This window comes from Xenopus tropicalis, chromosome 9, assembly GCF_000004195.4.
Source record: "Xenopus tropicalis strain Nigerian chromosome 9, UCB_Xtro_10.0, whole genome shotgun sequence".
Taxonomy (NCBI): Eukaryota; Metazoa; Chordata; class Amphibia; order Anura; family Pipidae; genus Xenopus; species Xenopus tropicalis.
The window spans coordinates 58,728,539-58,746,660 of record NC_030685.2 but is presented as its reverse complement, the minus strand read 5'-3'; the positions used below and the strand labels follow the sequence as shown (position 1 = coordinate 58,746,660).

At 38.0% G+C, this 18,122-nt stretch overlaps 1 protein-coding gene across 5 annotated transcripts in view; it reads left to right on the top strand.

The window, feature by feature from the left end:
• fn1 (fibronectin 1) overlaps positions 1 to 18,122 on the top strand; it is a 45,709-nt gene that overhangs the window by 2,809 nt on the left and 24,778 nt on the right. For all 5 annotated transcript variants that reach the window (XM_012970496.3, XM_012970494.3, XM_012970493.3 and 2 more), the window contains 12 exon segments: positions 4,577 to 4,705; positions 4,879 to 5,016; positions 5,831 to 5,962; positions 9,071 to 9,208; positions 9,389 to 9,541; positions 9,636 to 10,007; positions 10,246 to 10,422; positions 10,815 to 10,967; positions 11,263 to 11,391; positions 12,150 to 12,293; positions 15,756 to 15,877; positions 17,758 to 17,935. In XM_012970496.3, the coding sequence (XP_012825950.1) occupies positions 4,577 to 4,705; positions 4,879 to 5,016; positions 5,831 to 5,962; positions 9,071 to 9,208; positions 9,389 to 9,541; positions 9,636 to 10,007; positions 10,246 to 10,422; positions 10,815 to 10,967; positions 11,263 to 11,391; positions 12,150 to 12,293; positions 15,756 to 15,877; positions 17,758 to 17,935 (1,965 nt within the window).

Sequence of the window (18,122 nt, the reverse complement as noted above, 5' to 3'; positions counted from 1 at the left end):
TTGCTCAGCGGAGCTTATTTTATGCTTTGTCTGACAAATATTTGCCATCATAGTTTCAATTTATTTCAGTTGGATAAACCCCAAGCCACTGTCTCAGGTCTGTTGTTTTCAATGTTACTTGCTAGGGTTTCAGGTGTGACTAAGCAGCACTGCGAGGCCTTATGTGATGTAGTCTGATCTGGTGCAAAGTCAGTAAAGACTTACTTTGGCACCATTGCTGGTATGTTTCGTGTGCAGTTTTTGGCTATAAGCCATATTGTGTGTCCATGTGTATTTAGCAATTGCCATTTAGGAAATGTGTTCTGCTGTGAGTGCATCTGTTGTACTCCTGCTTGGGCACTGGGTTTAAGTACATAACACTTTTGCTTTATTGAAACTGCCAATAAATTGCGCCATATGGTCTACAGTATCCAGTTAATATTATATGAGTAATTCTGTAGAATGTATCATGAATATTTCTCTAGTTTCAACCCGACTGTGTAGGGTAAAACACACAGAGCTACTTAGTAGCAGCTACTTGTCACGTCTACTAAATGCCAGAAAATACCTTGCCATAGACCATTCTGAGAATTGCCTCTGCTAAAACACACGTAGGGACAATTATCAGTAAATAATCAGCATTGTCTGTTTTTGTAGCCGTGACAAGTAGCCGCTACTAGTATCTCTCTCGCAAAAGGCTTTCCACTGGCGACTTCTATTGCTGCCGGTGGAAAACCATTTTGCCCTGGTTTAGTTACCCCGGATAGCAGAGATGTATTGCGGGCAACTGAACCGCTCTGTGGGTTCTTCCCCCTAAAGTTTGTTATATAGATGCAATAGTCTTACTTTCTATGATATTCAACCCAGCCCCAGCAGTTGTCCATGGCTGTTGATTTACTAGCAAAAGCTTTTATTTAATATAGATTGTATTTTCTTTTTTTCTAAAGTATGTGTTTTGGTTTTTTTTTCAAAGAAAAATAATGAATCCAGAAGCATTCCATTTCTGAATCATAAGTTAACGCCCACATAAATGGGTGTAGTGTTTGTCCCAGATGGATTAAGCTATTTTTCTTTACAGATTTGGAATTACTAATTAACAAAGCATTGGTATGACCCCTGCAAAGAGAATTAGGCAACATTTTATTTTGCCAGGCTGCTGGAAATTGGTCCTCCTGTGTATGACCCAGAGGGGCTAATAATGTTACATAGTACAGGTCAATCTCCCAACTCATTCATCATTGGAACTCCTCTGTTCATGCAATACATAGCTTCTGTGAGGTTTTGCTTTCACTCAATATTAATAAAGGACAGAGAAGCTTCTGGTAATGGTTTCCTTGGGACAAAGAAGAGTTTTCATTACATTTAAATTAGAGTTTACAAATGAAATGGGAAATTAAATTGGAAAGATCTTTTGAGGTTTTTCTTTTAAATATAAATCCTATTAACTATCACATCCTAAGCCATGAACTTCTTAAATACTCTTGTAAATGATCACAGATACATTTGGTCGGGCTTTGTGAGTTAACAAGAACTATTCTGCAATATAAGGCATGAGGGGGAAAACCAGCTCTGCACTCATATTTGATAAGCAACAATTAATCACCGTTGTTTACGAATATTCTTTTTTCTGTTTTTTTTCCATCTGTTTATGTATTTATATGTGAATTCCTTGACTGAATTTATGGCTTCAAGCAACACATTCATTCATTAGTGGGTCTCATTTATCAACACTGGGCAGTTACTGGCTTTTTTTCAGCCATCGGCATGTAGAACCAATGAATACAAAAATTTGATTGGTCACGATGGGTCGCCCATTAGTAAATTTGCCCAGTGTTGAAACATTACTCCCTAGTGTCTGACAGACTGCACTTGCTCTGATTGGCTGATTCCAGAATCATTCAGCAATTTGCAATGCACTATTGACAAACCGATTTTTTTTTTCTTTGCCCAATAATCTAGTGGCTAGGACTACTCTCAGTGCTTCCCTGTGCCAACAAGTAAAGGGTGATTTGTGTTTATGGAATTCATGTGACAAGGCAGAGTGTTAATTAAATTTAAAAGTGGACATTATAATGCAATTTACATTTTATTTTATTTATATTTATTAAGTTTTCCTTTTAAATAGAAATTTCATTTTGTAGGGATGTCCTTACCTTGTTATGTCATAACCTATGTGCATTGAGGTAAGCCAGTGCAATATTTATTGGCCGCTGTCTTACTGAATAAATATCCTGTTTCTGTGGAACAATACTGCTTTTAATGACTGTTTATTGTATAGCAATTGAGGCTATCCAGACTGCACGATTCACATTTGGCTGGCAATTTAATTTGTCTTAAAAAAAGTTGCCTAGTGTGAACCTGCCCTAATATGGCTCAGAACTCTCAGGGAACCACATTCTTCAAAAAAAAAGTTGACCTGTTACTGCTAAATAGGCAGATGTTTCCATGTATGCGGTTTGGCGTTGTTTTTGTTCCCTATGCTGACCTGCTATCAGCTGAGCACAGAGCATTTCATGCTATAAATACATATTAAAAACTAGAGCACGCTGCAGTGCAGATTGGCAGGCTTTGCTTGTTGTTCTTGAGAAGAAACTAAAGAAAACTTGATCCCACATGTCATAAGGGTATAATAAATCTGCAGCCCATAGCATTTATAAATCCTTATTTGATTGCTCAAATAAATAAAAAAAAAAAACCTCTTATCTTGAATATAAATAAAGAAATCTTACAGTGTGCTCTTAAAGGGGTCCTGCCATTGCATTACTAAAGAAGAGTATCTACTTGGCATCAAATAACATGTACAGCACTTTATCTGTACAATGCAGGAGTTCCCCATCCCTTGTGGCTTGATACTGGCAGTTAAATGTGCATAGTAATTGCTTTAGCAGGCAAACAGCTGGCGGACACTGATCCGGTGCCAAGGATGTAGAGAACTTGGTTTTAGCAATGTCTACAAATAAAGCACTTTGCGCTCTTAAATTCTTGGTGTTTGGGTAATAAGGTACTTGCATGAATGTGTGTACTGTTTTCCCAACAACAACATTATATAGCAGAGACTTTTATATTCCTGTGTTCCTGTCCGGAGGAAATGCAATTTTGTAAAGAGTGGGTGGGTTATCACTTAACAAGGGCTTATAAACTACTAAAATCCTTGGGAAAACTCTGTTCCTCAGGCATGTTAATGGAGGAGAAGAACAATGAACAAGGCGTAACCAGCTGTGCAGAGATGCTTACCAATAAACTGCTTTTGTTCACTGTTCTGTCATTAACTTTTTGTAGCCAGAGGTTATCTAAAAGCCACTACTTATTACACCTCTCTTAACACCATTACTTTATGGCTTTAGATCTAATGACATAGCAATCAAATTCAAAGGAACTGTCTTTGTTACTGCTTGCAAGAAAGTAATTCTCTCAGTATTAATAAACTCTGTGCAAAATGCATCTTTTGTAAATTGCGGCCCTCTTCTTATCAGATTGCATAGGTACGATCTGGGCATTCTTCAGTTGCTATTCTAGACAAGACTTAGGGTGAAGACACATGGGGCGATTAGTCACCCCGACTTTTAAAAAAGTTGGTTGCAGCAACTAATTGCGGTGCCTTTCCCACTGTAGGATACTGTATAAGTTGCTGTGACTAATTGTGCACAGTTTTTTGCTTCACAGATTAGTCACTGCAACTTTTTAAAAATTTGTGCCGAGTAATTGCAGTGTGTGTCTTTGCCCTGAATGTTGGTTGAGGTGTTTCAAAGATAAGGTGTTTGGTCTTTTTCGTAGCTGCAAAGATGACCCTTTCTGTGTTATGCAGCAGTAATATATTTTTGATATGCTGAGTACTGTCCCCATTTACAGTCAAACTTCTGTAGTGCAGAGATTGCTCTGCATTGAGGATGCAGCTGCATTTTACATTGTATTCAGGTTGGCAAAAACTGGTATGCGGTCTCTAAATCTGTTCCCAGAACTAGCCATGCCTCATAGTCAGAGAACTACAGATCATACGTTAAGGCCTATGGTGTGCTGCTGTATTGGAAAAGAACTGCGGCACTCAAACTCAAAACACCCTTTTAATTCAAATAAATGAGATGCTTTGCCTATGTCATGCAGGGATGAATTGTGTATACACTGAAGCATGCCAGTCGATGAGGTGATGCAATTTCAGTGTGAAAGCTGTAAATAAGATTGGGCAGTCTGACTAATGTGCTTCTTACTGAGTGTTAACGTGGTAGTCAGAACATCATGTGTGCCATTGACCTAAAAGGCATTTGCTAAAAGCCTGTTCAGGAGAATGTGAACATTTTGCCACTATTTTACAATTTCAGCAAAGTTTAAAGTTTACAAATGTTGCAATTTGTTCTTTGAAACATAAAAAGCAAATTGCAGTGCAGTTATCTTATCAAGCACATATTGTAACCGTTATTTAAAGTACGTATATTTTTCTGAACAATGTGTCCGTCATCAAGGCCTAAAACTGTGGGAAAATATTTCTCTATAACTTTTACCTAAAACATCATATTTCTCTTTCAGGGACATAGGTTGTTTTGTAGTAGGAAGTAAAGCTAAACTATTTTCTTTGTAACTGAGATTTTCTGTACTTCTGTAGAAGGATGTTATGACAATGGCAAGTACTACCAAATCAACCAGCAATGGGAGCGCACCTACCTAGGGAACACACTGGTGTGTACTTGTTATGGCGGAGGCAGAGGTTTCAACTGCGAAAGCAAACCAGAGTGTAAGTGACCTACAGTTTTAGAGAAAAATGTCAGAGACACACAACTACTGTATGTAACAGAATAAAGCAATGTTCTGAATCATATAGTTTTGTGGGTATAATGCCTCCCGATGGAAATCAATGATCCTTTACACGTATCCACAGCTACAATGTTATTTCTTTTTCTCGCACAGCTGAAGAGACCTGCTTTGACAAATACACTGGTGTTACTTACCGGGTCGGTGAAACATATGAGCGACCAAAGGATAACATGATCTGGGACTGTACGTGTATTGGAGCTGGAAGGGGACGCATTAGCTGTACAATTGCAAGTAAGTATGTGGTTCTAATTTAAAAATGTGATGGTGTGGTTACATAGTAGCATGATGGTACCTTGTTTAACTTGTAGATCTGTTCCTCTCTGCTCAGATGGCTATTTGTGTTATTTTGAAATTTGCACCTTCCTGTACTTTCCAGACAGCGTTCTAATTAGTTTAACCACAGTCCACTAATTTCCTCTTTTGAGTCCACCTTTTGGCCCATTTGACTTCCCAGCGGCATGTTAATTCGTGCCCAGGGATTTCTGTGTCGCATGCAAATTAGGGAGCTTGTTTTGGGAGTTAAAGGTGCTAATTTGTTCTTCCAGGGGGAGATACCAGATGTTGCTCATGCAGGGGTGGACTGAATACAGATTTCATAGGACTTTTCATTTTTTTTTGTAAAAAATGAAGCTTAAGCTATTTGTCCTAACATACATTAGCTTAGATTAGTTGAGCCAAGATAATTGATGCATATTGTGGTCTGAGCCACTGCAGGCTCGTAACATCAAAGAACTGTGGAGTAATACTTAAAGTAAAACTAGGTTTATATCCCTGCCTAATGTATAGTGTAAACCAGAAAGCTCTCAGGATTAATTTAGATGATATAGTGATAAAATATCACTGTATTCTCTACTGGCTTTAGCATAGTCCTTACAGCTAAAATTTAAACTTATGGACTTTATCCTTAGGCTTCACAGGACAAAATTAAATCACAAGCTATTGTTATGGGGTTACAAGTAACTCGTGTCTCATACAACAGAGAAAGTCTTGTATATCATTCAGTTTCTCTGTCTTTAATCTAGCCTTTTGTGCCATTTTATTATAGATCGTTGCCATGAAGGAGGTCAGTCTTATAAGATTGGGGACACCTGGCGCAGGCCACATGAAACTGGGGGGTATATGCTAGAATGTGTCTGCCTTGGAAATGGTAAAGGAGAATGGACCTGCAAGCCCGTTGGTATGTATCCTTTTTTTTTTTTTTTTCCCCTCTACATTTTACCTTTTCTTTCAGTGGGAAACATGCTAGTTTCATTTTTGCTTTAACTAAAAAGTAGGACCCATCATGCTTCATGAAGTGTCAAGCCAGTGGCAGCTTGAGTGTTTCAAGATACAGTTTAGTGTGTGTGTGACAGTTGTAGCACACATGGGTAGTGGAATCATTACATTTTAGAAGCATAATTAAAGGTACAGCATAAGGCAAAGAGATTGCTTCTAAAGAACTTGTTCTCAGACAGTGGTTTTTACAACTTTTGTAATGCAGAATGTTTGAATAGATATTCAGTATACTTTTCAATTTAACCTTAGGAACACTAACTTTTTAACAATTTAATAGGACATTATATATAATATTTATTTATTTTTAGGCTCTTTTTTTTTTTTTCTTCAAATAACAGACTATGAGAAGGGATGACTGTATTCTGGTGTGTTAGTGATAGTCAGCCATGTAAATTCCAGATTTTTAGAGTAAACCCCAAATACGATTTAGCTTTTATTAAACCACTGTAGCTATGACAGACTTGTGTTCCTTCTTTCTATCAGTTTTGCAACCCTTGTGTGATGTTTTACACTTCAGTGCTAAATATTTAAGATGCAACTTTCATGCCGACAACGGCCTTATCCTACATTTTCTGTTTACAAGCTGTAAAAATATTAAGTGTACAGGGCAGCAAACCTTGGCTTGCTTTAAAAGTGAGTATAACTGGTATTTTTTGCCAGTTGAAAACCAATTTACAGATCGACGCAGGAAGTGCGCTGCCAGAAATCTGTTACTATAAAAATTAAATCTGATAAGATGAAATTTCATTCAAAGATACAGCGCATTGTAGGGTTCCCTAGTGCATACATCAATATTATGTGTAGAAAACAATTAATAAATTATTTACTGCTTTTTCTACCTTGTTAATAACAGTATTCAAGTAATTGTGGTTTTATTGTAAGGGTAGGCAGCTGATTAGGGCAGACGCGGCGGGGCGATTTGCGCGAAATCGCGCCGCCGCGTCTGCCATCCCGCCGGCGACTTACATGTTCGCCGGTGGGATGGCAGGGGTAGGCAACTCGGGGAGATTAGTCGCCCGCGAACAGGGAGTTAATCGCGGGCGACTAATCTCCCCCGTGTGCCAGAGCCATAAGAAGCAATAAGCAAATCTGCCAGAGTATAGTGAGCAGTCTGTTGGTTAGCTTTGATCAGGTCATGGCTTGTGGAATAATGAAAGTCAATATTTACATAGTTACATAGTTACATAGGGTTGAAAAAAGACCAGTGTCCATCAAGTTCAACCCATCCAAGTAAACCCAGCACACCTAACCCACACCTACCAATCTATACACTCACATACATAAACTATAAATACAACCACTAGTACTAACTGTAGATATTAGTATCACAATAGCCTTGGATATTCTGATTGATCAAGAACTCATCCAGGCCCCTCTTAAAGGCATTAACAGAATCTGCCATTACCACATAACTAGGAAGGGCATTCCCCAACCTCACTGCCCTCACCGTGAAAAACCACCTACGCTGCTTCAAATGGAAGCTCCGTTCCTCTAATCTATAGGGGTGACCTCTGGTGCGTTGATTGTTTTTATGGGAAAAAAGAACATCCCCCATCTGCCTATAATCCCCTCTAATGTACTTGTACAGAGTAATCATGTCCCCTCGCAAGCGCCTCTTTTCCAGAGAAAACAACCTCAACCTCGACAGTCTCACCTCATAGTTTAAATCTTCCATCCCCTTTACCAGTTTAGTTGCACGTCTCTGCACTCTCTCCAGCTCATTAATATCCCTCTTAAGGACTGGAGCCCAAAACTGCACCGCATACTCAAGGTGAGGCCTTACCAGGGACCTATAAAGGGGCAAAATTATGTTTTCATCCCTTGAGTCAATGCCCTTTTTTATACAAGACAACACTTTATTTGCTTTAGTAGCCACAGAATGACACTGCCTGGCATTAGACAACTTGTTATCAACAAAAACCCCTAGATCCTTCTCCATTAAGGATACCCCCAACACACTACCATTCAGTAGATAGTTTGCGTTTATATTATTTCTACCAAAGTGCATAACTTTGCACTTATCAACATTGAACCTCATTTTCCAGTTTGCTGCCCAGTTATCTAATTTTGTCAAATCGCTCTGCAAAGCGGCAGCATCCTGCATGGAACTTATAGTTTTGCACAATTTTGTGTCATCAGCAAAAATAGAAACAGTACTGTCTATGCCCACCTCCAGGTCATTAATAAACAAGTTAAAAAGCAAAGGACCAAGGACTGACCCCTGCGGTACTCCACTAACCACACTGGTCCAATTAGAAAATTTTCCATTTACAACCACTCTTTGTACTCTATCCTTCAGCCAATTCTCTATCCAATTACAAATATTATGTTCTAGGCCAATATTCCTTAATTTGATCATTAATCTTCTGTGATGTACTGTATCAAACGCTTTAGCAAAGTCCAAGTAGATGACATCAACTGCCATTCCAGCATCAAGGTTCCTGCTCACCTCCTCATAAAAGGCGACTAAATTAGTCTGGCAAGATCTGTTACGCATAAAACCATGCTGGCACAAACTAATAGTATTGTGAACTGCAATGTATTCAAGTACCCTATCCCTTATTACCCCTTCCAAAAGTTTTCCTACTACTGATGTCAGACTAACAGGTCTATAGTTTTCAGGCTGAGAACGGGATCCCTTTTTAAATAATGGCACCACATTTGGTTAAAGTTATTTACTTTTGTGAAGAAAATTTGCCGATTGTTAGTAAATGGGCTCCAGTGCCCAAAGTCTGTAATATTTATGTTCTATTTGTATTCTGTAATTCCTTTTGTTTCTTATGCTGAGCTACAGTATTCTGTTTCAGCACACATCTGGTTATAATTCTGTTTTGACTTAAAATTGCGGTTCACCTACAGTTTTGTAATTCATATGGCTTTCTTTTAACAATTTTCCAATTGTCTGTCTGGTTCAGACAGACTGGCCTCATGTTTCTGTCATTTGTGACTTTTCCCCCATTGCATTTCTGCCTCTCAGCTATAACTCTTGGCTCCATTTATGTTTTGTTAGCTGAGAGATGCTATGATAACACAGCTGGGATATCCTATGTAGTTGGTCAGACCTGGGAAAAGCCTTATCAGGGCTGGATGATGGTGGACTGTACATGCTTGGGAGAAGGCAGTGGACGAATCACATGTTCTTCCAAAAGTAAGTTTCTGGTCTGGCAAACCCAACCAAACCCAAAATAGTGTAACATAATCTAGTACAGCCATTTAACTTCAAGTAGTCCAACCTTTCCTACATACCTAGGGACATAATATCCATGTTCTTTGTAACCTGAATACAGTCAGCCTTTATCACAAAGTGGGTTTTTCTGTGCTTTGGCAGACAGATGCAATGACCAGGACACCAGAACTTCTTATAGAATTGGAAATTCATGGAGTAAGACTGACACCAGAGGAAATCTCTTGCAATGTATCTGTACTGGCAATGGGCGAGGAGAGTGGAAATGTGATAGACATTCCTCTGCACAAGCAACTGGTAAGCCATAATACTAATTTGTTTGATTAAAGTTCTGCTAAGCTGTGTTCTATATACAGTAACAATGTTCCATATTTTCTCCCCTCTATTTTAGGTACTGGCTCAAACCCCATCACAAACATTCAAACTACCCTCTTCCAGCCTGATTCAGAGCTGGAGCCCTATGGTCACTGTGTGACTGACAATGGGGTCTTGTATTCTTTGGGTATGAGATGGCTGAAGGCACAGGGCAGCAAGCAGATGCTCTGTACCTGCCTTGGTAATGGTGTGAGCTGTGAAGAAACTGTTGAAACCATCACATTTGGTGGTAATGCCAATGGTGAGCCATGTGCCATTCCTTTCACTCATGATGGCAAGACCTATTATTCCTGCACAGGAGAGGGTCGTCAGGATGGAAAATTGTGGTGTGCAACAACCTCCAACTATGACACTGACAAGAAGTATTCATTCTGCAATGAGCAGCGTGGTAAGTAACTGTAAAGTTAAAACAAACACATAGGGAAGAGTGCACATTAGTGCACATGTTTTGTTATTTTTTTTATTAATGTTTTTTTTTTGTACATCACTGGAACATAACCTCTAAGGAAATAATGTCGCAAATGAATACTGGCTAATCCATTTGTACTGAAATCCCCACGTTCTTCATGAGCTGTAGTGAAAAATGTCAGATATCCTTTGCTAAATATTTTAATTATGTTTCCCAGCACTTGTACAGACACGTGGTGGTAACTCCAATGGAGCTCTTTGCAACTTTCCATTTTTGTACAACAACCGCAACTATACAGACTGCACCTCTGAAGGTCGGAGGGACAGTATGAAGTGGTGCGGGACTACTGCCAACTATGATGCCGATCAAAAATTTGGATTCTGTCCCATGGCAGGTGAGGAGGACCACCTAGAATACATTTCCTTGTTTCAAAATTTTCTCCAAAAAATATCCTAGGATTTAATTAGACTGAAGAAAATCAAAAGTATGCTTTTTTTTACGACTGCCTATAAAATGCGTAACCTCCATCGTCACATTCATTATGGTGTTAGTCTTAAAGGAGAAGGAAAGGCATTTTATTGCCAATAAATTTAGTCACAATAGTGCAAGCTAGAACATTATATTTATTCTGAGGAAAGCTTTACCATTCCTGATAAAGCTTACTTAGTTTTTATCTTTCCTTCTCCTTTAAATCTGTAGACACTAGCTTGTAAATGGAGTGCCTGTAAAGAGGACCTTCAATTGTCCAGTGTTTTTAATTGTCAAATATGCTTCTCTTTCCAATAGCTCATGAGGAAATATGCACTACTAATGAGGGAGTCATGTATAGAGTTGGTGATCAGTGGGACAAGCAGCATGATCAAGGCCACATGATGCGATGTACTTGTGTTGGAAATGGTCGTGGGGAATGGACTTGTGTGGCTTATTCTCAGCTTAAAGGTAAAAAAAATTTTTTATTGGTTTCAATTATTGTAATTTTTTTTTATCCTTATGGAGAACAATATATGTCTACAGTAAGTTATTTGCTTCAAAGAAAAGGGCTATGGAATAAGAGCAATTATTGCTCAGAAATGCTTTAAAGCATTTTCAAGTCATGATAACCTGATTAGAAAAGGAATGTGCATGCAAAACATCTATTAAGGTGACCATGTTTTCTGCAGGTGTGCTACAATGCGCCCAAACTTGCCATGTGTGCCAGTGCCCTAATGCCCTCTCTTTTTGCTCTCTGAAACAGACCAGTGCATTGTGGATGGGATAACTTATGATGTGAACAGTTCTTTTACGAAACGCCATGAGGAAGGACACATGATGAACTGTACCTGCTATGGGCAGGGTCGTGGCAGATGGAAGTGCGATGCTATAGGTGGGTAAATGATACAGAAGTTTCTTTTACTTACACTAACTTTTTAAGTAGCTCTTTGTCCTAGTTTATCTTATAAGTTAGTAAACTGTACATAAGTCACTTACTGTTGATATAAGGCAGAATTTTTTCTTAACTAAATATATATGGCTTGAAAAACAATGTATAATAAAAAAAGGAAAACTACAAATTTATTTTGGCGGGCATGTTGCAGATAGGATCATTTTTAAAACATATTTCACATTTTTGTGTGGGGCGTGCCATACTTTCAGCATGTCTTATGGGCACTAATGGGATGTGACATCATTCATTGATTGTATTTTACCTTATATATTGCTTTAAGGAAATGTCCTATTGTGATGGGATCTAATCTTTTCCTGCATTTGATAAACTCTCTAAATCTCATAGCCTTTTGGCAAGCTTTTACTGTTCTGATATAGGATATTATAATAAACGTTGGGGGTTAATAAATAGGGTGCACTTAGCTGTCTGGAAGATGGATTTTTCTTTTCTGCTGTAGTTCTGTGCTACATATCTGATGCATTAAAATGTATAGCAAAGTAATGTGTAGGAAACATTTTATAAACTTTTTTAGTTAATAGTCCTTCCTTAATAGAGGAGGAAACCTACATTTTCAAATATCTGAGAAAGGGTTTTTTTTGTGTGTGAGGTACAGTCCCTGTCTGCATTACTTTTTTTACCATTTAAAATCTGTTTAATACCATCTGGCTCTTTGATCTGATTTGTATAACTTCTTTCAGACCAATGCCAGGATACTGAAACCCGACAGTTCTATCAGATTGGAGATTCCTGGGAAAAGCATTTGCAGGGAGTACGGTACCAGTGTTACTGCTATGGCAAAGGAATTGGTGAATGGCATTGCCAGCCTCTATCAACATCCCCAGGTAAAAACTCTGTTGCATGTTGCAGTGAAGTGGTGCAATAATTCTCTCTTCAGTCCTTGTCTAATTTGCTAAAAGCTGCTGCTGCCTAGGGAATATAGTTTAGTGGCAAGTCAGAGGGGATCTGTTGTGCTCTGTTTCCAAGATACCTTATTAAAATATAGGTTCCAGCATCCCACTAGCAACTGAAGGTAAAGAAAAAAAGTACATAAAAATCATGTAATCTTAAAGAGAGGCAAGTGTTTTTTGTTTTTTTTTAAAGGAGTCTATCAATATTAGGTTTTCTAATGGAGAACTTATAATTATATCTCATTCATATGAATATATAGCAGTTTTTTTTAATGCTAAGCTAACTTAAGCCTTTTTCTTTACCTGTGAACACAAAATTATAAGGTTTCAGCAGCACATTAGTAAAGCTAATACCGAACACAAACTGAAGGATTATGAACTTTGCTTTTATGAAACTGGTTGATATTGTTGTGGACACATAGAACCAGCTGAACACTAGCTGATGGTTCAGTATTAGGAATACTTAGTCAGCACGTAGCCACATTTTTAATGTGCAGAGTGGTAAAATCTCTACTGCTCACCTACACAGGGTATTTCTCAATAAGCTACTTGATCCAAATTCAAACCTCCATATTCTGAGGAAACTTGGTCCAACGTTCAGGGTTTTGTCCCTTGCATGACCAGAAAATATTTGGATTAATCAGTCATGCTTCCAGGAACCTGCAGCCCAAATTTAAATCAGTAGCTGAAAAGTATGTCCTATGTCCCCTCAATGAAATGATAAGCAGGTTAACTATTAGCTCATGTACTATACCCTCCTACAATCTATTGATCAGACCTAGAAATGAGTAATCTGTTGCAAATCACTCAGTAGTTAGTACTCAGGATGAACTGGAGGTCATTGATAGGATTGCAATCCCTGACATGATGGTTTATACAGTAAGTTTTAAAGGAAATAACAGTGTAATGTTCAAAGAAGAAGTGTAAAAAAGCAGCAGATGGGTGCAAATAAAAATCTAGAAGATGATACATGTAGTGACTTTACCATCATTTAGAATTACATCTTGGAGGGCACAGTTTCAAAAGCCTGAGATTGCATTTTCAAAGTAACTAATGTGGCATAGTCCACATAATATTAGATTATGCAGATAAAGAAGTCTTCCTGTTTAGAATAAGCTATGCCCATGTTTTTATTGTATGTTTAACAGTAGCTGTAAATCCAACATTTCAGGTTCTTGTATTTACATTAACCCTCATTCATTAAAGTGGACCTGTCACCCAGACAAAAAAAGCTGTATAATAAAAGTCCCTTTCAAATTAAACATGAAATTCATTTTTATATTACCACATCCAAACCCATTATAAAGGCATTTAAAAATCACAGCTGTCAATCATATATTGCTTGCCCCGCCTCTATGCCTTAGGCATAGAGGAGGGGCAGACAATAACTTTAGCTTTCCATTCAGCACTACCTAGATGTCACTGCACATCTCACTTTTTCCCCTCCCTCCTCCTCATCTAATTGTGCAGCCAGTGCATGGGCATCTGGTCCTCCATTCTGGCACATAAACAAGATTTTGGCATGATACAAAGCTTGTCTTAATATCAGTGTCCACAAAATGGCGCCTGCCTGCTTGCTTTGATTATGTAATTCCAAGACAGAAGGAAACAAGATTTATATTATTTATATAGAGTAAGTAAAGTTTATTTTTCTTAACTAACAATATAGAAAATAATTTGGAGTTATTTCTTAGGGTGACAGGTCCGCTTTAAATGGACCAGTGGATCATGCTAAGTGTAGACCCAACTCACTTCCCACTAATACAAAGATTAACAGGATTGTTTTTGTTACAGTTTTAGAAACTTTTTACATGAACTTGTCCTGCTTAAAAAAATATTTTTTACACTGGCAATCAAAGCCTTGTCATATTTACTTAAGTTAAAATTGAATTTCTATTCCCTGCTTACTTCTCTTCTCGTCAGCTCTGTGAAGGTATGCATGTATGTTGCTCATAACTCAAGGGGAGGGTTCCAAAGAAAACAATGTGCTGTGGGAAGCTTTAGACCTGTTTTCAGGCAGTAATAAAGGCTACAGGACTGTCCTTAATTTTTCTATTGCTGCCTGAGAAAATTAACCCACCCATGATTAATCTGATCAAATTCCTAGGGTTTTATAGCCATTTTTCATTATTCACCTCTAAAGAACTCTTATTTTCCTACAACTGTAAGCAGAGCACAATGTTTGCATGTTAAGCCAAGATACCAATTTAATCTATTGACATCAGTCAATTTATTTAAACAAAATATACATGCTAGGGACATTCCAGAGCAATGTATATAGACAACATTAATTATCCTTTTGTGTATTAAAAAATGCTTTTTAATTTTACATGGAATTATTTGAGCCTTTTTTATCCTCAGAAATCTTACACAACCAATATGTTCACATAGTCCAGAGCCAACTCTGAGAGTGGATTGATGACCATATAAAAGTGTTTGTCTGTCAAACAGTACTCTCTCTATCTCAAGGTCGTAGGGACTTTGCCCTTATGTTTTTAGTATTGCAAGGGAAGCTCATTACAAGGATGCTATTGGCAGCATTCACCTGTTTCTATCCTATTAATCTAGCTCTATCTCAAAAACATTGTTTCTCAAAAAGTCATTTTTTTTAACAAATTACAAGGCCTACATTTCATTTCTGAAGAAAGACTTAACTCTGTTTATATATAGCCCTAAGATTAAGATTTTGACTTTACATCCCCCTTTAACTCAGTTTTTTTTGAAGACATCAATCATAGAATGGTGCATGATATGATAGCGCAAATAGTGGCTAAGTGCAGGTATGGAACCTGTTATCCAGAATGCTCGGAACTTTCCGTAATTGGAACTCCATAATTTTGTCTACTAAAACATTTAAACACTATATAAACCCAATAGCATTGCTTTGCCTTCAGTAAGGATTGACTGTATCTTAGCTTGGATCAAGTACAAGATACTTTTATTATTATTATTACAGAGAAAAAAATAACCTTTTTTTTTTAAAAATTTGAATTATTTAGTTTAAAATGGAGTCTATGGGAGATGGCCTCTCTGTAATTCAGATCTCTCTGGATAAGTGATCCCTTACCTGTGCTACGAATAAACACACACACAACAGCAACCATAATAAATTCTACCTGCTGATTGCTTGCTACAGGTTACTGCTCCTGGGCAAACATAGTGCCTTTTATTACATAAACCCCTGAGTGTAAGTAAGTACAAGTAATATACAAAGATTTCAAACTCTATATTCTACATTTTGTTTTATTAATAGTGGATTTCTCCTGTATCCTGTATATTTTTAATTTAGGTTTCTGCCATGTGATCTCATTTGCAGTCTTTCCTTAAATTTTGCTGCACTATGCACATAGGTTGTATCTGTAGTTGTCTTAACAACTTTGTTTTTTTATTCCTCAGCTGGGACTGGACCCGTTCAGGTTATTATCACAGAGAGTTCCAATTTCCCTAATTCTCACCCTATACAGTGGAATGCCCCACAGCCATCACACATTAAGAATTACATCCTGCGCTGGAAGCCTGTAAGTCTGCTCACGTTTTTGGTGTTTGTATTGGCTTTTGTGGTAGCAAACTGCAGGAAACGGTTTTCCCACTGTGGGTGTGCATATCTGATTTGGAATGTCTGTATAGTTAAAAACATATATGTTTGTTCTGCATTTTGTAGTCCTAGCTTAACTTCACTGTGTGTGGGAAAAAAATCTCCATTAGTTCCATGTTTCTTATTTGCATTTGCTCTTCTCCTAAGAGATGAATGCCCAGTACAATAGGTAACTGCTTTAATCACTAGCTGGTACCAGTTTGTTAGTCCCTCCAAAACATACCACTCTATGGTACCTGGCTCCAGAGTACCATGCCCCACTGTCTATCTTTATTTTCCAGGGAGTCTTTGCATGGGCTTGGGCTGTACACATATACAGCAATTTTAGTGAGTCCTCATATGCTGTGCATGGACACCCCAAGCCTGCGCAAGGACCCTCTAGGAAATCAGGGTGCGTGGCCATACTCGCCAGTGCAGGTGAGTGCTTATTTTTGTTAGTTTGCACAGGATGGGGATATAATGGTTGCTACCCTGCAGTGATTTTCAGGTTTAGTCCTTCTTTAAATTCCATCCCTTTACATTTTGATCAATGTAAAAAGGTCACGTTATGTTTGTGGAATGCATCCTCAGAGCTGAAATGTTTGGCTATACTAACTTTTCCTGCTTTTCTTTCACACTCAAGCATAAATGAGTGCAATCTTGGCTAGGTCACACAAAGTACAAGTGGGTAATGTTATCTTTGGCAAATATCGACAGATAAATTGCAGTGATAAGCTTGTGAAGGAGCTTACTGACCACTTGAAATTGATCCTGCTTGGAATGGTCTTTGGTGCCTGCTGTATTTGTATATTTCTGCATCAGTGGTCCAAACTCTGTTTAGTATTTGGTTTCTCTTGGTCAAAAGGCTCTTGCTTCCTTTATAAAACACTTGGCTGGATATGTGCAGAGATAAGAAGTCAACTGCACATCTGTCTGAGCTCCAAAGCTGCGTGTTACTGAAAGGAATGCAGGTTTAACATTTTTGGCTGGCAAACCAACAGTATGTGGTCTTTTCTGGAATAGGTTTTTAATGCAGCAGGTGTCTCCTGTTGGAACTTCAGGATTTCCCATATTGTTCTCATTTATTTCTTGGGTGTGTTTTCAGTAACACACAGAAATAAATTTCATTGGATTACTTTTTTCTTGAGTGTGTAATAGTGTGTTACTATTGTTTTGGGCAGGAGCAGCAAGCAATGCTGTAATGATTTCAGCCTGCTTTAACTCCTGCTGCCCTGAGCAATTGAAAAGCTGTTCTACCATAATCCATTGACTGCAAAGCAAAAACAGAATTTTTTTTTATAGAAAACCATTATATGTGGAAGTTTTAGTCTTTTACTAGTTAACGTTGTTTCTTCATGGGTGGTTATAACCTTTCTTATAACCTCCTATATTACTAACACTATAATGAGAAACCTTGTTTCCTGGGGACCAGTCTGACATCATTCTGGGTGTGACTTGCTGAAGTGGGCCGCAAATGGAATCCTGTGTACAAAAAGCCATAGGTTCCCCACCATAGTAAGCACCACGAAACTAAAGCATATAGTGACATAGTAACACTTTTGTCATGTTTGCTCATTGATGTGACACTGTAAAAAACAAAACTTTTGTTTTTGCATTTTAAACAATATTATTAAACTGAAATCCTACAAAACTTGCAAAGTTACTTGATTGCATGCGCTTTAGGAATACCCATTTAAAGGAGCAGAGTTCAAGTGTTCTTGGTAAAATAGGGCCTGGCAGCAAAGTAGCTGTGAGTTGTAATAGCTTTCACATAGGTCAGGATAGGTCTCACAAGGTTATTAAATGGCTTCTTTTATTTACCAGAAACTGAAGACTGGCCCATGGAAACAAGCCACTATTCCAGGACACCTGAACTCTTATACCATCTCTGGCTTGAAACCTGGAATCCTGTATGAGGGGCAATTGATCAGCATTCTGCAGTATGGAAACAGGGAGGTCACAACCTTTGACTTTACCACCACTTCTACCATTCACCGCTCCAGTGAGTTAGTTTTTCTGTATATTTTTTTTATATATATATTTTAAAGTCACGTGTTCTTTTGGGTACATGGGAAAGGTACAATTACCCCAGTGGAATATCCTACACCAACAAAGTAGCAAGTTACATTTGTTCTGTATTTGTTCTGTTTAATATTTCAACTCAGAACCCGGAATCTGAGCAGAATTTT